The sequence below is a fragment of the Antennarius striatus genome, chromosome 9, assembly GCF_040054535.1.
Source record: "Antennarius striatus isolate MH-2024 chromosome 9, ASM4005453v1, whole genome shotgun sequence".
NCBI lineage: Eukaryota > Metazoa > Chordata > Actinopteri > Lophiiformes > Antennariidae > Antennarius > Antennarius striatus.
In genome coordinates this window covers 24048979-24070116 of record NC_090784.1, presented here as the reverse complement: position 1 = coordinate 24070116, position 21138 = coordinate 24048979, and the positions used below count along the sequence as shown (strand labels likewise).

The 21138-nt window shown below is 48.1% G+C and overlaps 1 protein-coding gene across 2 annotated transcripts; it reads right to left on the bottom strand.

Moving 5' to 3' along the window:
- Positions 1–8147: 8147 nt before the first annotated feature.
- On the bottom strand, positions 8148–18655 carry lingo4b (leucine rich repeat and Ig domain containing 4b). Of its 2 annotated transcripts, XM_068324214.1 has the most exons (3): positions 18548–18655; positions 10771–10871; positions 8148–10690 (listed from the first exon to the last, which is right to left on the bottom strand). In XM_068324214.1, exon 3 carries the CDS (start codon positions 10676–10678, stop codon positions 8864–8866), a length of 1815 nt encoding a protein of 604 aa, XP_068180315.1. In that variant the 5' UTR covers positions 10679–10690; positions 10771–10871; positions 18548–18655; the 3' UTR covers positions 8148–8863. The 2 variants fall into 2 exon arrangements, with proteins under 2 accessions (XP_068180315.1, XP_068180316.1); XM_068324215.1 differs by lacking the exon at positions 18548–18655 and having other exon boundaries at positions 10771–11023.
- Positions 18656–21138: the final 2483 nt, after the last annotated feature.

Genomic DNA, 21138 nt, shown 5'->3' with positions numbered 1-21138 from the left:
TGAAAATGTTGATGATGCTGAAAATCATAATGTTTATGACAATTCTGATGCTGAACCAAACGACACTGATGATGCTAACAATGGTTATGCTGATGATTATGATGACTGTTACGATGTCGAGTACAATTGATGCTGCTGACAAGGGTGATGCTCATGATTTATTACAATGACCCTGACCATTGTTACGATGCTAACACTGATAACAATGACACTGATGATAATGATTACGCAGATGACTGTGGTGATAATATGATGATGTTAACAGTGATGACGATGCATTGACACTGATGGCAATGATGAAGGTAATGGTCATAATGACAATGATGATGCTGATAATACTAACGATGGTTACGCTGGCGATGATGCTGATTGTTGTGCTGATAACGACGATAAATGATTTATGATGACGCTGACACGAATGACACTGGCGATTATTATGTTAAATACGATGATGATTGTGCTAACAATGATTATTATGATGACTTATGATGTTGATACGAACAACACTGGTGATGATGCTAATGACTGTTACAATGTCGAGTACAATTATGATGCTGCTGACGATGGTGATGCTCATGATTTATTATGATACTAACAACGAAACTGATGATGACAATATTGATGATGCTAACGATGATTACGATGAACATGCTGATGGGAACGACACTGATGACAATGATGCTAGTAATGATTATGATGACAATGATGGTACTGACAATGATTGTGATGCTGATAACAATGATAAATGATTTGTTATGATGATGCTGACATAAACAACACTGATGCTAATGACAATGCTGATAAATTGGGATTGATGTATATCTATGCTAAAAATGACGTTAATTATAAAATAAAAATGAGCAAGAACTCTCCCCCCTCCCTGGGTGAAGCCATGTTCACCCCGAGGTGAGGCTCAGATATCATTACTCAGAGCTCGACCTGCTAGTGGAAGAGACAGTGTTTTTATTTTTAACGATTAACTACATTTCCTGTTTGTGCGGAACCACTTTGACTTCAGCAATGAGGGTCAGCAGCAACATTGCTCTGCTTCGACACCGACCCTCATTAAAGGATCACTCCCAACCAGACGGGACCCAGAAACCGCCCCAGGGCCACAGGTTAGTGTTCCCAAGTCTTTATCTAATATACAGTCGTCTGAGAGTATGGTGAAGTCGGCTTGCATTTGGCTAACTAGTTAGCTCGGCCTTGATCCGCTCCGCAACGGTGTCTGAAGAAAAACTCAGGTTTATAAAGTGAGCAGGTGTCGACAGATTAAAAAGTTTAATATGGGTGGGAATTTGTACATTGAGCTATAAAATGGAATTTAAAAAAAGGGAATATAAAAATAAAATCAGGGAATATAAAGGTAAACGGGTATTACTGGTTATTTTTAGTTCCCATTCCTCTTCACTGTGTCACATTCTGTTATTGGTCTATATTTGTCACTTTTAATATTTTATCTCATAAGTTTATTACAGTTTATCAATTTGTTTTATGCAGGTTCACTGTCGTTTTGCTTCCGGCCTGGGGCTGTTGGTGATCTATGGTCCTTTGTCTCAAAGTGGTTGAATTATGGTCCTACCAGTTCAAGTTCTGGATCATTTGATAGTTCTGCTCGTTCAGATGGAATTTTTCGAGACAATGATGGTAAGTATTTTCCTTAGTAGAAAATTTTAATTTTAAAACATTTTATGTAGTTTTTAAATGTGAAGTCTTAGTTTTAACTGTTCTTTTTCAGGTCTGAATCTGTATCCATGAAAATCGCAGAGTAGGAACATAGATTGACCGGTAAGTCTAGAGCTTTGTCTTGCGGCTCAGCTCTTCACCACGACAGACCTAAACGACTGCCCCAAAATGTCTGTCAGTCTCACATTCTGTCCTTCCATCACATGTCAACAAGATCCCAAGGTACTTGCAGTCCTCCATTTGGGGCAAAGACTCCACCGACCATGGAAAGGGCAGACCACCTTTTTCCAGTTGAGAACCATAACTTCTAAATTGGATGAGCTGATCTGCGTCCTGCTCATGTCACACTCGGCTGCAAACCACCCCAGTGCCCAAAGAAGGTCCACGTTTGAGGCCAACAGAACAACATCATGTACGAAAAGCAGAGATAAAATCCTTTGGTCCCAAAACCGGAATCCCTCTGGCCCCCGACTGCACCTAAAAATCTGTCCAAGATTATGAACAGAACCGGTGATAAGAGGGCAGCCCTTTCGAAGTCCAACATGCACCTGGAACAGGTCTGACTTCCTGCCATCAATGTGAACCAAACTCCGGCTTTAGTCATACAGAGACCAGACAGCCCTCAAATGGCTACAAACCCCATACTCTAGAGGCACTCCCCACAAAAAACCACAAGGGATCAAATACCTTCTCCAGATCGACAAAACACTCCTGGACCGGTTGGGCAAACTCTCATGAACCCTCAAACACTCGATGGATAGTGTAGTAATGGTCCAGTGTTGCACAGCTGGCACAAAAACCACCTTGTCCCTCCTGAATCCGAGGTTCGACTATCTGCCTAATCCCCCTCTCCAGTACTTGGTATAGACTTTCCCCGGGAGGCTGAGTGTAATACCCTGGATGGTGTTAAGGATTAGGGTGTTTTGGGGGTGGCTTGTGGCCCTTTGTCTTCCCAGAGGGGCTGAGGGTTGGGGGTAGTGGGTCAGAGTTGTGTATTTGTTTTCCAAGGCCTCCCCATCTCTGCTTGGCGTCACGGTGGTTTTGAGAGCTCAAAGACTTGAGGCAAAGGATGACGTATGCATTTTGCAACCTTCAGTTCGTTGCCCTGGTGCCAGAGGTGGCAAGATCGAGTTAGCGGTGAAGTCCCCATTAGGGGGGATAGGATGGCGATAAGACAGGGTTACAGGGACCACACAAGAGGAGCTGGCACCATATCTGCGGTGGCTGTACTCCTGCGCCCGTGTTGGGCCATCCTTGACCCCCTTCCCAACTTCCCTCTGCAGTGGAGGGTGTTTTCTTTGTCACTTGTTCTTTTTTCATTCTTTTCATTGTCCTCTTTGGCCATTACTTTTCCTGTTTTTTTTAGGATTTAGTTGGGGTTAAGGGTTGAGGTGAGGGGGTTGGGGTTTAGGGTTCTGATGTTTTGGGGGTGACGGGTGTTTGGTTTTTTTTTGTCCTCTCAAAGCGCCTGACACTTTTTACCATTGTTTTGGAGTTTAGGGATAAGTTGGGGGTTAAAGGTTAGGATGTTTGGGGTGGGTGTGATTGGGTTGGTGTGTTGGGGTTAGCATTTTGGGGTTATTGGGTTGGTGTTTTTGGGTGTGTTGGTATTGGGAGGGCATTTTGTGGTTGGTATTTTGGGGTGTTTTTGAGTTGATTTTGGGATGTGTTGATTGGCATTTTGAGGTTTGTGTGTTGGGTTTGTTGGGATGTTTTTGGTGGGTGTTTTGGTGTTTGGGGTGGGTGTGATTGGGTTGGTGTGTTGTGGTTGGCATTTTGGGTTGGTGTTTGGGGTATGTTGGCTTCAGGAGCGCATGTTGTAGTTTGGGGTTTGTGTGTTGGTATTTGGGATTGGGTTTTTTGGGGTTGGCGTGTTGGGTTGGGTGTTTGGGGTGGGCGTATTGGGCTGGTATATTGGGTTTGTGGTTTGGTATTTTGGGTATTTGGGATGTGTTGAATAGCATTTGGGGGTTTGTGTTGGGTTGGGTTTTTTGTGTTGTTTTGGATGAGTGTGTTGGGGTTGGTGGTTTGGCGGAGGTTTGGGGTGGGTGTATTGGGTTGGGGGTTTGGGGTGTGTTGGCTTTGGGAGGGCATGTTGTGGTTGGGTTGCTTTGTTGGGGCATTCGAGTGTGGAATTTTGGTGTTGTGGGGTGGGTGTGATAGGATTGTTTTGTGGTGGTTGGGGTGTGTTTGCTTCGGGAGGGCATGTTGTGGTTGGCATTTTGGGGTTGGGGATTTGGGGTATGTTGGGATTGGAGTGTTGGGCTTTTGGGTTGGGTTTTTTGGAGTGTGTTGGCTTCGGGAGGGCATGTTGTGGTTGGCATTTTGGGGTTGGGGATTTGGGGTATGTTGGGATTGGAGTGTTGGGCTTTTGGGTTGGGTTTTTTGGGGTGTGTTGGCTTCGGGAGGGCATGTTGTGGTTGGGTTGTAGTTTGGGGTTTGTGTGTTGGGATTTGGGATTGGGTTTTTTGGAGTGTTTTGGGTTGAGGTATTGGGTTGGTGGTTTGGTGTGTTTGGATTGGCATATTGGGGTTTGTGTGTTGGGATTTGGGATTGGGTTTTTTGGGGTGTTTTGGGTGAGTGTTGGGGTTGGCACATTGGGTTGGGGGTTTGGGGTGTGTTGGCTTCGGGAGGGTATGTTGTGGTTAGGTTGCTTTGTTGAGGCATTTGAGTTTTTTCGGGGTGTGTTGGGGTGGATGTGTTGGGGTTGGTATTTTGGGCTGTGTGGGGTTGTGGCTGGTGGTTTGGTGGGTTTTGTTGGTGTGTGTCGGGGTTGGTGCTCAGTGGTTGGCGTATTGGTTATTGGGTTGGTGTTCTGGGGTTGAGTTATTGGAATGTTTTGGGGTGAATTGGCTTCGTGCTGGCGTGTTCAGGTTGCTATTTGGTCATGTTGGGCTGGGTGTGTTGGGGTTGTGGAGTGGGGATTGGTGTGTTGTGGTCGGTGGTGTTGTCGTATTTTTCTGCCACAGAATCCAGGGACAAAAAACGTCTCGGTTTCTGGGAGCAGCGGCGAGGAACCTGTCGGAGGGATCACAGGGACACAAACCACCATCCAGAGGGGGCCCACATCTGGACCAGAACGTGGAACCTTCTTGTTTTGCAGATGGTGGCACCAGATGTGTCCTGAAGGTCAGTCAGGCTCCAGCTGAGCAGGTGCCAGATTTCAATGAGTTCTCCCCTCACCATGTTCTTCTGTGTTTTTGTTTCTTAGGATGTCCTGAAACTAGACAAGACTACCTCAGCGCTGTTGAATGCAGTCCGTGTGATGGAAGGTGTTCATCACCAGATGGCAGCAACAGACGGACTCAACGTTTCTTCATTTCTCCACCAGCTAGTGATTCCTCCCCCAGAGATCCTCCGGGGGTGTCGTCTCTCTGCCCACCACCTCCCACAGACATCAGCTGCTACAAAAGACGGTTGACCGTTAAATAAGACTATTTTTTTAATGATGGTTGAGGAGGAGGAAGAGTTTTAATTGGCATCCAGTGCAGGAACAGTCAAAAATCAACATGAACCCATGTTGTTTGGTTGGTTGTTTTTTTTGGGGGGGGTTGGCTAACAAATGAAATCAAGCCTGAAGTTGGGGAATAAATGATGAATAAATTTGATAAGAAAACAATCGGATTGTATGACTATCATGGATTTATTTATTCATAAGGCGATGTAGTCAAAAGAGACTTATGTTTTCACTGTCCTTGTTTATTGTCTTAACAGACTTTTGAATTGTGATGTAAAAATGTCCATTTTTCTGGCGCTTACTTTTGAGAATGTTTGATTCAGGCGGTCACTGGAATCCACTGGTTCAATAAAGTTGATTTCATTTTACCTACTGGATCCACATCGTCATTTCATAGCGGCTTAGCCTAACAATGCTACTTGTGGACCCTTTTTTGAACATCCTGAATAAATTTCTATCTATTGCACTGACAAGTGAGTTGGGTAAGCTATTACTATTACTCTGTTGGTCTATTACCACCATAGCCCCCCAGGGGAGAGGCATTCTCAACCATCAGAGCATGGTGCATGACGTCTCAAGCCCTGTAAAGTCAAATCTTGGGCAGTGTTGAACAAGACTAACCATATTCTCTCCAGTTGACTGTAGTGATCTAAATTCAGAATCAAATCTCTTTGGTTTTCATGTTTTAAGTCTTAAGGGGCAATAAAGGGTTGAGCTGATCCAGTCATCAGCACCGCCTACGAGATGAGTTTGGACAGGTTAAAAGTTACCACACGAACCCTCAATGCAGTTAAGACTCAAGAGTTTAATGCTGATGGAACAACTTCTTTTAATTTAGCCACAGCGCCATCAGGTGGTCAGGGGAGTTCTGATGGTGTTGTCCAATAATAGAAATTTGAAAGTGATGAATTGGTGACCTGTGGGAAAAAAAATCGATCAATACTGAAGCTACGAGTGGGTTCTTGTACTTTCTAAGAGGAGTTATCATGGACACCTGGAGAGAACGAGATGAAGAAGCCATCGACGGCAAACAGGAAGTCATGAAATGCGCTCACTGGAGGCGACAATGCACTATATAAAGTAGCAGACATTAGCTACTGCTGACTGCTAGCAGCTAAAGTCTGATCTTTTGTCCAACCAGGAGTCTCCGTCTGTAACATCAAATTGCGGTGGCCTGACATCCGAGACAGTTCTAGAACAGGATTCCCACAGCCTGCGGCGAGTCCGGCGGCGGGACGTGTTTACATAAGGAACGACTTCATTTGTCACAATCTGTTCACCACAGCTGGAGCTTCAGTGTTGGCCGTTAGCGTTTATGCTCATGAGAATCTGAGCTACTCGACCACATTGGGAGATGAGAACACTCGGCCTTCCCTACAAGTTCGCCCATTTTGAGGACTTTGTGGATGATGTCATCCTGGTTTGATTGGTTTGTTCACGATGGTGGTTACGGTGAGACTTTTACCTGAAAAAACAATCTGGTGGACCAATGAGAATCCTTCAATTAAATCCTATGACTTAAGTCTTGGGCCCCTCCAATGAACTCATCGGCTGCCAAGGCTTTGTACGAATTGATCTTGGGCGGACTTTCTCTGATGCTCTGGATATTAACCGGTGGTTCTTTTCTGTTGACAGATTGCAAGAGGCTTCGCTCGCGGGTGAGCTGACATGCGTAAATTTGGTTGCATCGTAAGCTGATGCAACTTCTCAGTCTTCCTCTGATTGGCTAACTTCTGCTTGGTTTGATAAATACCCCTCGGAGCATTTTCGCCTGGGGTTGAACACCATCTCCCCTCGAGGAAAAGGCCAATCTTTGAACTTTTCTAATCTGATCTATCGATCTAATCGTACCCTCTTGAAGAAACGACTGGCCTCTCCTTCCTGGGGAGACCAGACCGCCGTCTGCCAGTAAAGGTCGACGCCAGCTGAATCCAACCGGTGAACAGGCGGAGATAAACGAGGCATTTTCGAGATCAGAACACACAGAATGATGACGGCCTTTGAGACGAATCCAGAGCTGAATATTTTTTGTTGACCGAATCGAGTCTTGTCTTTAGAGGGTCGGTTTGTTTTCGCTGATGTCGTCCAAATGGTTCCCATAAGCGCTCCTTTCTGTACATCAACAGCAGATGTGAACAGACCATAATGTTCCTGTGGTGAGTACATGGGTGGGGGTTGAGGGTGGGGGTGGGGTGGCTTACAAACACAGCTTTAATCTGCCCTTTTGGCTCGTCCAACGGGAGCCAACGGTTGAATTAAAATAGATAATATGCGAGGCCAGGCGGGGCCAGAGGAGCGCCAGACAGACCTATATACCAGATTGAGACGCGCAGAGGTAATCCAGGGGGTTTAAACCTCGCTCACACGTGATTTATATTTCATCTTTTCTGTTTTTCTTTTCGCATTAGATGGAAAAAACCTCACTGGCGTCCAATGAATCCCCTCCGGACTCCGCAAGTCTCTGAACTGCGCTAAATCGAAGAGGGTAACTCAAACTTTTTGCTTATTGCCCTCAGGTGCGATATTCTGGCTACAGAGGGAGTCTTCAGTGGATGCACCGAAGCTAAAAAACGTCTGGAGAAATTAATTTCTGTCGGGAGACGCCACTCTGAGAGGAAACGGAAGGGAAATCCTTCTCTTTCAACAAAAGAGGAAGAGCTTAACCATTGTGTGGCTAACCGCCGTCGTACGGCGTGAACGAGGCCACTTTGTGTCTCTGTTTGGACACGTTTCTCGCGCTGGACTCACAGCGCAAAGATTAAGCGCTTTGGCAGGAGAGCGACGCGTCTCCCTGTGTAACCAATTCCCCAACAGTGGACTCATTTCAGACACAGATCCTCTGGGAGATTGGTCTGAAGATGATTGGATCAGTTTGGTTCCGCTCCAAAATATTTTACACGAAGCAATTCCAAAACGAATCTGCACACACACACACACACACACACGGCGGGTTTAAATACAGGCATTTAATACAGTGAAATGAAAGACATTTCTGCACGTGATGGCAAATGAAACCCGGAGTTGCATCAAAATGCGGAATTTCTGACACAATGAAGCATTGCTTTGTGCTTAGTTCATCCAAACAGTTAAAATTATGAACTGTGTGTGTGTGTGTGTGTGTGTGTGTGTGTGTGTGTGTGTGTGTGAACGACGGTCAATACTCAAATGCTCTTCAACTAAATATTTACACCAACAGTCAGGTGATCATTCTATGTCGATGGTGAGAGTGTTGCTGAGGCACATCGTTTTGTTTCGTGAAGGTAAAAAATAAAAAATAGTTCCTGGAATATAAAAATGAATCGTCTAGTGTAAATATAAGCTAAGACGTTACAAAAGAAAGATGTTGATCCGAACTGGATCTGTTTGAAATACGAAACGGTAAACGATGCATTCTGTGTACGTGATGGGATGAAGAAAGCAAGTCCAACACCTACCCGCAAAGTCAAGAATCTAAATTATTTGGCTGTTCCTTAAATTTATTGCAGTATCAATCTTGGTCAAATTGTCCCCCTTTCAATGTGAGGAAAAGGTGTATTTGGCTTCTATTAGCAAGTGAAGATGAGGAGGATGAAGCAAGCACCCAGTATGTTCTGTCAAACCGTCCTCCGGTGGATTTTTATAATCACATGCGACATAAAAATAATCCCTTTGTCTTTAAGGAACAGTTGATGAGCAAGAGCAGCGAGGACGTCCACAGCTGAGGACCATTTCCTTGGCTTGTTAAATGAGCTTCATGGTGAACCTGCCTCCATCGCCTCCGTCCCCTCCCCCGCCACCCATGGAGGAGCGGGGCACGAAGTCGATGGTCGCTGTGTGTTTGATTTGGCCTTTGCTCTGACTCCAGAAGAACATGAAGACGAAGCAGATCACCACGGAGCTGAGGAACGACAGGAAGCCCATGGTGGTGGCGATGATCAGGGTCTTGGCGTCAAACGGGTATGGCTTGGGCGTTTCCGCTGAGGAGTTGGCAGTCTGATGATTGGAAGGCTCTACCCAGCCCTCTTCCGAGAAGAAGGGCATGGTTCGATTGCGAGGGAGCCCCTTAACGTACAGACCGACAGTCAGACTGTCGTTACCGGCAGCGTTGCCCGCCAGGCACTGATAGGAGCCGCTGTCCTGGACTTGCGCAAAACGCACTTCGAGAGTACCATTTGGCAAAACTCTGATTCGTCCCGTTGGAGACACCACATTCTTGTGGGGTGAGATCCAGGTGATGGACGGGAATGGATCCCCATCGGCTTTACAGGAGAAGAGAACCGTGGTGCCTTCCTCCACTCTGGCCTCCTGTGGCCGGCGGTCCATGATGCGGGCGGGGCGGCAGGTAAAAAGCCTGGGCAGCTCCTTCTCTGAGAAGTCTCTAAATTCCCGCTGTCGCACCGCATCGGGAGACGAACAGGTGGGCTGACGTCCGTCAAAGTTCAGTCGCAACCGGCGGCGGACCACCCAAATGAGCCGGCAGTCGCACGCCAGGGGATTCGCATCCAACCGCAGCACCTGGAGGTTGCCCACCGAGTGGAAGACACTCTCCTCCAATGTTGTGAGCTGATTGGAGGTCACGTTAAGCATCCGAAAGTATGCTAGTCCTCGAAAGGCCCCCGGTTCTATTCGTAGCAGACTCCCCCCTGCCAGGTGTAACTCCTGGAGTCTCAGGAGGTCGCCCAACATATTGCCTTGGATGACGGTGATAGGGTTGTATGAGAGGTCCAGGTAGCGCAAGTACACCAGGTGACGAAGAGCCGCGTATGGAATAGAACTCAGGTTGCAGTTGCTGATGACGAGCGAGGTCAGGTTCAGCCCGATGAGGCTGTTGCTGGCCACGGTGTCCAACGTCGGCCAACTCACGATCAGGAGGCTCTGAAGACGCTGGAGCCGTCGGAAAGCGTTGTTGGGTAGCGTGGAGATGGTGAGACGTACCATGCGAAGATGTGTCAAGCTCTGGAGCTGGGACAACGCTTCAGTGGGAATCGACGTCAGGTTGCTGCGGTCGATGTTGAGCTCCTGCAGGTTTTGAAGACCAAAAAAAGCCCGCTGGGAAATGAAGACCAAGTCGTTCTCTTCGGCTTCCAACGTTTGAAGGTTCACCATTTCTTTGAAGGTGTAGTCCAAGAACACCAGAATCTCGTTCTGGCTCAAATCCAGAAAGCGCAGACCGGTCAGGCCAGAAAACACCCCAACCGGGATGATCTTCAGTCGGTTGTTCTTAATCCGAAGCGTCCTGAGATTCTGTAAACCCTGGAAAGCCTCCACCTCAATCATGGAGATTATGTTATCACTGAGATCCAACTCTTGCAGCTGCAGGAGGCCAGAGAACTGGCGCCGTCCCACAGTCTTAATCTTATTGCGAGACAAATCCAAACGCCTGGCATCGCTGGAGAAGCCCTCTGGCACTGAGTTCAGATGTTTGCCGGAGCAGATGACTTCTTTGGCGTCCTGTCGGCAGACGCAGCGTGGGGGGCAGCTTCCCGCGGAAACGCACAGTCCAATCTGGAGCAGGACGCCCCAAGCCCCCCATCGGACGACTGACTCCACGAACATCTTACCCCCAGCCTGAGAGGAAACAGACACACGGGCGTTAGCCTCCTGACTCTAAAGCGAAGGTGTCTGAAGTCTACCGTCCTCTGACCTACCGTTTCAGGGTCGGAGCGCAGATTTTCATTACCAGTGGCAGTCAAGTTGAAATCTGCTTGGAGTTAAGTCGTCTGGAGAAACGTGGTGCCTTCAGAGAAACCTGGACAGAACAAAGACAACGTGACTCCAGGAAACACCAGAAACAAGGTCTTTAAAGCTCAAGCAGTCACTTCCTTTAACAGGTAAACCTCGACTTACGTCGTTTGGAGTTACGGTAATCCCTCGTTACTCGTGGTTAATGCGTTCCAGGAGCACCCGTGAAAATTTGAACGATATAGCGACAAACTATTTTATTTATGGTAAATTAAACGTTTAAGAACCCCCCCCCCATACTGATATTAAACCACCTTGTGTCTGTATTACCTTTAAATCACTCTGATAGACTGTTTAAAACACTTGTCTCTCGCAGAAGTGTGCTGCGTTCCATGAGTCTCTGAAAGCAGCACTCATAGATGCTGTCAGCCAATAGAATGCGCATACAGTATCACATGACTACCGACTAAAAATCTACGACGTAGTGAAGCGGCGCATTTTGAGGTTTACATCATCAGGTTTACATGATTTTACTCCAGTTTACGTCTTTATGCCGCAAAGATCGTAAAATCACCAGTAATCTGTTAAAAGCACATAAATGAGGATAAAAATAAAAACATTTTTAATGTGCTGTATTAAATATTAGCTTAAAATAGATTCATATAAAACAACTATTATTAAAATCCATTCATTAATAAAGTTCAGTACAGAACTAGGAATGGTTATCTACAGTTCAGTCTGGAGACCAGTTCAGTCAACTGACGTCGTTTTTCAACTTGTGTCACGTCTCCTGGAATCGGCTAACGTAAGCCAAGGTTTACCTGTATTTCATCTCAACACCAAACGTATCCACATCCATGTGGGCGTCGGCCTCAGTGACTCATCAGGTGTATTAACTAACCTTTAACTAATGTAAACCTGGTCTGAGGTCACTCAGGGACGTTTTCAACCCACATTGATGGAAAATTGGATAACTTCAACAGTCAATGTGATCAATAACTTCAACAGTCAATGTGATCAATACGGACAGAATAATCCACCCACAATTCACTTTCTATTCTTGAATAAATCACATCTTTGTTGAATGTATTGATCTTAAATAGCTGAATAAATTTGACATCAGTGAAGATCTGCAACCATTTAATGTGATTTAATCTCGTGATGGAAAAATCTATTTTTTTTGTTCAAATCAGCATTTGTATTACGGAGACTTGGGTAACGAGACGACCTCGGCTCTCTGTGTTTGTGATGTTATTTGATATTCAGGCATAAAAACTGCAGACACAACGCACTGGTCTCAGGTCTCAGGACACCCCACTACAGACGCCTGAACACCTGCACACACTCACACTTCTGGTAGATAAACTCCTCTCAAACAGGGTTTATATAAGAGACGCCGGCGCTCAAAATAAACCCGAGGCGTCTTCCTGAACACGACGGCTCCAGGAGGAGGCGGCGCTGAAACATCGTGACATAACCCCACCGCCGTCTGGCTCTGCCTGTTGAATAAACCAGTGCTGGGGGGGGGACGCCAGGTAAATTATGTATGACCCCCCCACCCCACCACCACCACAGCCGCCGCCCAGAGCGAGACGAGCAACAAATAACGAACCTCTGAAGTCGACTCCGCTGCAGCAGCTCCTCGTCTCCTCCAGCTCTCATGTGAGGGCTTTACCCCGGCTGGAGCGCCAGCTGCCGACTCCACACTCGTCGGGCTGACCGGAGTCCTCACTGCATATGTCAGCGATGCCAGACGCCGATGCTGGCAGCTGATTCGCTGCTGGACTCCAGCCAGTCGCCACGGATCAGAGGAAGTCTGAGTCCCCCCACCCTCCCCAACAGTGTACCGGCATTTAACCATAAACAAATCGTTGGACGTCTGTAAACTCGGCTGCGTCTCCGGGCGTGTTCTACATGGGTGGGGCTCCCCCCACCCCTTTATGAGAGGCACGCAGTGGCAGGTGTGTGATGTCCCGTCAGCTGCTGCGCCCCTCCGGCCAATCAGGATCCAGGATCATCGGGCTACAGTCCAACCAAAGGTCACGACCTGCCCAGAGTTGGAAGCCAGGGCCGACCCCGCCTGCCAAATTAGAAAGTGAGGGGCGATATGTATTTGTCACCCCGCCCGGAGCGCGGTCACACGGGGGTCACGTTGCAGCCGCCGGTTTGTTTGTGACGCCTACCGTGGCCACTAGAGGCGCTCTAGCGACAGTCAGAACAAAGGCAGGAGGGGTCTAGTCCCTGAAGACGACGAGGCTCATCCGTCATGACCTTCAACCCAATGGGGGGTTGTGGACGGTCTTCGGTGGCGTCAGAGTCCGACAATGATCTGCATGCAGCGCTAGCTGTTAGCTCGCCACCGCTAACAGTTCTGGTCATCAGTTGTTTGTTTAGAGACATCGAAACATCCCACACCCACCCTGAAACACCACCTAACCCCACCCATGGGGCCACGGCGTTATTTTTAGACCGTCACAGCGAGGAAGACGAGCTCGGCTCAAATCCCCAATTAAAGCGTCTGAAGGGAACAACGACTCGCGTGTTTGCACCTTTTCTTTTTTTATGTATTCCTGGCACCTGCTGCCAAGTGGACCCCCCCCGGAAACCCCCACGGGGGGCCGTCGGAGCAGCTGTCGGGAGCAGAGCTCGATGTTGGCGGTGACAATCAGGCCCCTAAGAGATGGATCCATGATGAACATTCACTGTTTTATTAGACTATCGTCACCCGATATTCAGCGTAGATTAACGGCAGCCAACACTTTAATGGACTTTAGGATGAAACATCTCTCCATTAGCCGTTAAACTGAACTCATTTGCATATTCATAGATTCTGCAGAGGGCAGGAGAAGCAATTTTAAAGTTTAATGCAGCAATTTTCCAAAAACCCCGTTGGACACATGTTGAGATTTATGCGACGCTTAAAACGCAATAAAAAGTTGGGCACACATAAAAGCGGGCGCTGTGAGAACACGACAGCAATCTGATCTCGGATATGTTTGATCTCAGGTTAAGGAAAGCGCAACTTTTCCAGGCTGCCCAATAATAATTCTGTGTTATTTTTGCGTTGACTTCCTACGCTTTTAAAAAGGCTGAGGAAATAACGAACGTCTCACAGGAAGTGTGTCCCAGACGTGGAGGCGAGGCTTTTAGGGTCCACAAGTTGTTTCTGGAGCTTCGTGTTCCAACAGCTGAGCATCGTCCTCTGGAACCACCGATGAAGATGAGGCTAGTTTTAAAAAGAGTCCCAGAAACCAGCCAATCGGACTCGACTAGAAGAACTTGAAGACTTGTGTCTTCGTGGGATGCCGGATAGAACCAGGAGTCTGATCCGGTTCCAGCAGGACAGAAATGGATGTAAAGACTAAATACAATAGTTCTCTTGAGTTCCTTTCCTGACCGGTCTGTCTGGTTTGAATTAGCATGAAAAGCTAACAGAAGGCTAATAAAGACCTTGTCAAACAAATCGTGAAAAGGCACCTTTGAAGACTCTCCTAAAGGAACTACTGGGTCTGGACGCTGGTTGGGTGTTTACACCCGTGTTTGTGATTGGAAGTGGGTCGTAGTGACGGGTCCGCTCACACGGGTCTTGTTTGTTCCAGACTGTTTGGATGTAATTCGTCGTTCTGACGCGTTCAGACCCCGTGTGACATCCTGCAGAGTGCACCGTCTACAACATTAATAATAGCACCAGTAAATGAGGGGAGGGAATTAGTCTCAGCTCGGCGCCGATGCGAAATGACAAATTAGGTCGTCTCGACGAACAGCGACGAAGCTTTGGCGCACGTCAGAGGAAGAGGAGAGGTCGAACGATGAAGAGGGGCTAATGGGAGAAACATGGTGGTCTGGGATGGTGAAACCACAGCAGGACGAGTCTGAAGGCTTCAACAGGAAGTCATCAGCGAATGTGGGACGGGAGACGGTTGGTAAACTCGTGGCCTCGGCCTTCTATTATTGAAGGGCTGACAAAACTCGATTCCCCAAAGAGGAGCGGCAGATCTGAGTGGAAGAGGCAGTGTGGCGTCGTCAGGAGAGGAAAACAAGGCAGGTGTTTGGGGACCTGGGAAGAAATGGGGACAGTGACACGCCTACTACAAAAAAAACCCTTAAAAACCTCTCATGAAGACCTTAGACACCCAAAACCCTCCAAAGACCCTTCAACACTACCTTCAGCCATGAAAGTGGGCTTCATCCATCAGCGCCACATGCCTCCACATCTTTTACATCTATTGATTGCGTCCACAAGAGGGCAGTGAGGAGTCAAAGGTTTCCACCACAGATGGGACTTTTTACAGTAACCCCTCGTTACTCGTGGTTAATGCGTTCCAGGACCACCCACGGAAAACGAAATTCCTCGATATGACAATTTTATTATTTACGGTAATTTAAACACTGATGAACCCTCCCCCTACTGATATTAAACCACATTAAACACACTTCCTGATGCTGTCAGCCATACCGGTAAAAATCTGCAATGTGGTGAAGCTGTGCATCTAGAACCACAAACAGGCGAGGGATTACTGTATTCCTGTCTTCAAACTGACGTCTTTCCGAGCCATAGCAGTCTGCTATGCATTGTGGGTAGGTCTAACCCCCCCATCCCAACCCACTGCAATCGATAACTGTCAGATTAATATTTTTTCTAATGCGTCTAATCAGCGCTGAAGGGAATGAACATTCCTTTTAACGGCTAGCGGATCAATCTGTGACCTCCGATCCTTTTTAAAAGGTCCTGCGGTGATTTAACGTTGTCGCGTAGAAGCGCTTCCAGCTAGTAGGAGCCGCCGGAGTGATGTACGATCATTTCATCCCCCTGATCAGCTGGTTACGTAACTGACATCACATCAGTTCCTCATACTGATCGTTTTGATTATTGATTGCTGGAAGACGGGCAACTTCTCTGGCGACCTGGTTTGTCATTGAGGTTAGCAATGTTAGCAATGTTAGCGTAGACGTAATTATTATTGAACACTGTCGTTGCGAGTCCGTCTTCGTTGGTTTTAAACATGATCCAAGGCCACACCGCCACCTAGTGGCCTGACATGCACATGACAGTTTCCAATACCCAGCAAGCACTCAGTCATGTAAACAGGACCACGTATGTGCGACCAGCTAGCAGCAGGTAACTCAGTCTTGAAGCCATCCTGCTTCTCGCTGCAGCTAAATTTAGCTTCTGTCCCTGGTTGCTCTCTGCACCTGAAGCTCAGCTGAAGGCGACATTAATTTCACAAACAGATGAGCCAATTCCAACTTTAACCTTTTGGAACTGACTCATTATTTTTCTGCTGCAGAGTTGTTCCATCCATGCAACACTTTGGGTGCTTCAGCAGAGCAAACGCCTGAAGCAATGGAAGCCGCCGACCAAAGGGGCGCTTTAAAAGTGGATTTGAGTAGTTTGTGGTGATTGTGTTCGAACATGAGAGCCCAGGCTGGAAACGGATGAGGACAATGAAACTGGAAAGGACACACGCTTCTTCAGGAATGAAAGGAAACACTCAGGAAATTAATAAAAACTGCTTTTCTTTGAGCCACACACCACGAGGCCGCCGCCGCCGCCCTCGGGTCAACGCCATTCAACCCCCCCCCATTCACGTCCCAACTGCATGTCTCCAGTGGCCGTGAACGTCCGATCTGTTCAAAAGGCTCCAAATGGATGCGGCTTCAATAGAGCTTTGTTCAAAACCACCGACACGCCTCCAGTTCGACGTGTCGACGTGAAAACACTCCGAACTGGTTGTGGTCCGTTAGCCCGGCGCTGAGGGGACGCCGTTGGAAAGACGTCAAAGCGGTGGCATCGTGAGGTTTTTAACACGTTTCAAACATTTGTTTCATGAAGCGGTTGAAGTTCACCAGGACTCCAACTAATCCAGAGAAAACAGGAAGAACTTCAAGATTCAGAAGCACGTTTTCTTTAGGTCACACGTGACGTTTTCAGCTAGTCCTCAACTTACAAACACAACTGGTTCTGAGAGGTTGTTTAATCCTGATGATGCTACAGTATCTACGGTACTCTAGCATGTAGCATGTAGCTTACCTTTAGAGGTAAGGAAGAGGGAGGACTTATAGTGGTCAGAGACAGTTGTCATCAGATGTTCACCACTACCACCATCTCCACCAGCCTTTCCTTTATCATCATAATAAACAGTAAAGTATCCAAGAAACGAAGCTTGACGTGCTGAGATGCTAACGGACAACAGCAAACAACAAGAGGGGGGCAAGTGTGGGAGCTGCATGAACACAGCAGTGCTGCCCCCGCGAGGATTGATGGTGCAATTTCCTCCGGGATTATTCATCTAATTGTGGCAGAAAGGGTAATTGCAGGATAGTTGGATATGGTGAAGCGCGTTTGTTCGTATGTTGACTTCCTGTTCGTATGTTGACTTCCTGTTCGTATGTTGACTTCCTGTTTGTATGTTGACTTCCTGTACTTGAATGTGGAAGTTAGAAAACACTCAGTCTTTTGGACTCAACCTTAGAAGAAGGTGAAAGGAAACATTTGGCTGATGTCAGTAATTCATCCTAAAGCCACGGGACACGTTTCGACTCATCCTCTCTTTAAACTGTAAATCTATAAATTCTTCTGTGCTCTGAGGGAAACTGGAATTTGCCCCCAGTGTGAGACGGGGGGCTAAAGAGGAGCGAGTTAAAGACCTGTCACACGCTTATGCGCCTCCGGCGATCAATAGCGGTCCGGTCCAGATCAATCATCCCTAAAAAGGGGGCCCCCGTGCTTCCAGTGAACGAACTGCCCTCTGATTAAATGACCCGTTTGGCTCAATCCCAAGTGCTCACCCCTCGGTTCTCCCCCCGCCCCGCTCCTCCTGAGCCTCGTCCTTCTTATGGTGGGGGGTGGGACGGAGGGCGGGAAGCAGGAGTCCAGCGAAGACACCGAACCCAACTGAACCCAACAGAACCCAACAGAACCCAACAGAACCCAACAGAACCCAACTGAACCCAACAGAACCCAACAGAACCCAACAGAACCCAACTGAACCCAACAGAACCCAACAGAACCCAACAGGTCCACCTGACCCCGGCCTCCAGAGCGTGCTCCCTGTAGGTGTTAGTAATCAGGACGTCCCAGTGAAACCTGGTCCGTAATCCAGTGTTCAAACACCACCGGGGCCCTTTTTAGGTTTATGGAGCAAACTCCAGGGAGGATTAGCGCTCACGGGGCTGGGGGGTGGGGGTGGGGGTGGGGGGCCATGATGCGTTCCCACCCGGCAACGGGAGTGGAAGCAGAGTCAACTGGAAAACACAGGATTTAAACCCAGTAAGGCTCAGGATTCCAAATCACGTCCGGAGCCCCCCCCACCCCACCCCCCCTCTATGAAGGACTTCAAAACTCAATTTTTTTTCTTTACAGCACAAATGTTCAATATTTAAATCATTTAATGATCATAAACAAGTTTTTTAGGCAACTTTCTGGATTTTCTTGCTATTTTAATTTTCAAGTTCTTTCTGGATTAGGATTGGTTCTGACCTGATGGACAAACTAAAGATCGATCGGTGCAGAGCCTCGTTTGTCTCCATTAACACATCGATATTGATCAGAATCTTCGTTCAGATAAATAAAAAAACTGTTAAAACAAACAAAACCCAACGCAATAAAATCCAAAACAAATAAACAAACTTGGCGACTGACGTGACATCACGTGACTCGGTTCCACCTGAAGTCTGACCTCTGACCGACCGGAGAACAACCGGTCCGGTGGAGAACCGGAGCCGGGACCCACCGGGACTCACCGGGAGCAGCTGTCGGTGGAGCCGCCGTCCCTCTCCCCTCGCGGGTCTCCGTCCTCCGTCCGCATCCAGCCGCTTCTCGTCCTCCTCTTCCTCCTCTTCCTCCTCTTCTCCGTTAATTTCCTGGACTCCTCCGGGAGTTTCGGGATTATCGTTTCACCGGATTAACGTCCGTTGTCTCGCGCGCGGTGACGGTGTGGAGAGGCTGGCGCGCGCTGACCGGAGAGCTGCTGATGCTGCGCCTCCGCATCCCCATCCTCACCCCCCCTCACCCCCCCTCACCCATCCTCACCCCCCCTCACCCATCCTCACCCCCCCTAACGAGGAGTAACGACGCGTTACTCCTGAAGAACTCTCTCCCTCTGTGTGTGTGTGTGTGTGTGTGTGTGTGTGTGTGTGTGTGTGTGTGTGTCACGTGACGTGGGCTCCGCTCCTCTCTGATTCCGCACTGCGATCCCGCACACACCCCGAACCCCCCCATAAATATTTTAATCCCTCAGATCTGGATTATGACCTGGATCCCGTTGCCCCTAGCGACGGGTGATCATTTGATTGGTCGGTTTGTTTTCCATGTTGGTGTTTAGATTTAGAGAAATAAAAAGTTAAGAGTTTAAATGATCCGGTTCCGGTTCTGGCTCCGCCTCCAGACCGGATCCAGATCTGGACCAGGTGTGACCCGAATCGGAAGGAGGTCGCTCTTTTCGTCCAATCAGGTGTTTGGGTCATTGACCTCCTGACCTCACCAAGGTGTGTTGGGATGAGCCTCCCCCCACCACTTCCTGCCCCCCACCCAGGCCAGAGATGAATCCTCCTGGTGACTCCTGAAGCCTGATGTCACCTTGCTGACTCAGCAGCCGCTGTGAACCTGAAACGTGCATGTTAATGAGGCGTGATGTCCTTGGGCCCCGCCCACATTGCTGAGGGGCGGAGGTTGGGGTTAATGCAGCAGGATTCATGCAGCTGTGGAGCCCTTGTTTGAGGCTACGACTTCACCTTCAGCCTGTGTTTGAGGCTACGACTTCACCTTCAGCCTGTGTTTGAGGCTACGACTTCACCTTCAGCCTGTGTTTGAGGCTACGACTTCACCATTAGCCAGTGTTTGAGGCTACGACTTCACCATTAGCCTGTGTTTGAGGCTACGGCTTCACCTTCAGCCTGTGTTTGAGGCTACGACTTCACCTTCAGCCTGTGTTTGAGGCTACGACTTCACCTTCAGCCTGTGTTTGAGGCTACGACTTCACCATTAGCCTGTGTTTGAGGCTACGACTTCACCTTCAGCCTGTGTTTGAGGCTACGACTTCACCTTCAGCCTGTGTTTGAGGCTACGACTTCACCTTCAGCCTGTGTTTGAGGCTACGACTTCACCTTCAGCCTGTGTTTGAGGCTACGACTTCACCTTCAGCCTGTGTTTGAGGCTACGACTTCACCTTCAGCCTGTGTTTGAGGCTACGACTTCACCTTCAGCCTGTGTTTGAGGCTACGACTTCACCTTCAGCCTGTGTTTGAGGCTACGACTTCACCTTCAGCCTGTGTTTGAGGCTACGACTTCACCTTCAGCCTGTGTTTGAGGCTAGGACTTCACCGTTAGCATGTGTTGTAGGCTACGACTTCACCGTTAGCATGTGTTGTAGGCTACGACTTCACCGTTAGCATGTGTTGTAGGCTACGACTTCACCTTCAGCCTGTGTTTGAGGCTACGACTTCAACGTTAGCCTGTGTTTGAGGCTACGACTTCAACGTTAGCCTGTGTTTGAGGCTACGACTTCACCGTTAGCCTGTGTTTGAGGCTACGACTTCACCGTTAGCCTGTGTTTGAGGCTACGACTTGACTGGCGCTCTCCAGACCGAGCACACATGGACGGATGGAGCCTTTGGGTTCTAAACCCTCAGCTGTTGCGTCCTGCCAGCGCTCCGGGTTTCTCGGGGTTAAAAGATTTGCGGCGCTCTAAAGAAAGCGCCGCCTGATCCCAGAGTCTGGATCTGACTTGATGATTCGGATGTCAGAGACTCTTTGCTCCGCCCTCGTCTAAAAATATGAATCAAAGGACGGGAGAGCAGGATCTGTGTTTTAATCCCAGAGGAGATCCTAGAGACGGAGCGACACGTGACGGGACATTCTGAATGTGTGCTCCTGTTTGTGAATGGGGGGGTGGAGGGGGGCATCTGCTCAGAATGGAGACTAATCCCTAGAACATTAACGCACAGATGCTCAGCAGCATATAAAGACCCACCCCCACTCCACCCCTCAAAAGAAAAACATGAATGACTCTCAGGATGAGATTCCTTGATCCCATCTGAACTTTTAAATAAAGGTTTGAAGTCAAAGCAGGAAAGGTCCGTTGAATTCTGATTTCTAAGTTGTTCATCATCATCGTCCTCATCATCATCTTCATCACACACCTTCCTCATCAGAGGACGCAGAGTCATCTGTATTCCCGATGACACTAAAGGTCTCATTACCATAGAAACGGTGAGACATCTCGCCGGAGGGGGGAGACTAATAAACCAAGTTTCAACCAGTGGGCGGGGGGGGGGGCTAATTATCTTTGCAGTAGAACATTCGTTTCCTTCATAGTTTGTTTATTGGAAATGAA

Bases quoted from the DNA above. Each gene is read 5' to 3' on its own strand.
- lingo4b (XM_068324214.1), bottom strand. From the start codon at position 10,678: ATGTTCGTGGAGTCAGTCGTCCGATGGGGGGCTTGGGGCGTCCTGCTC.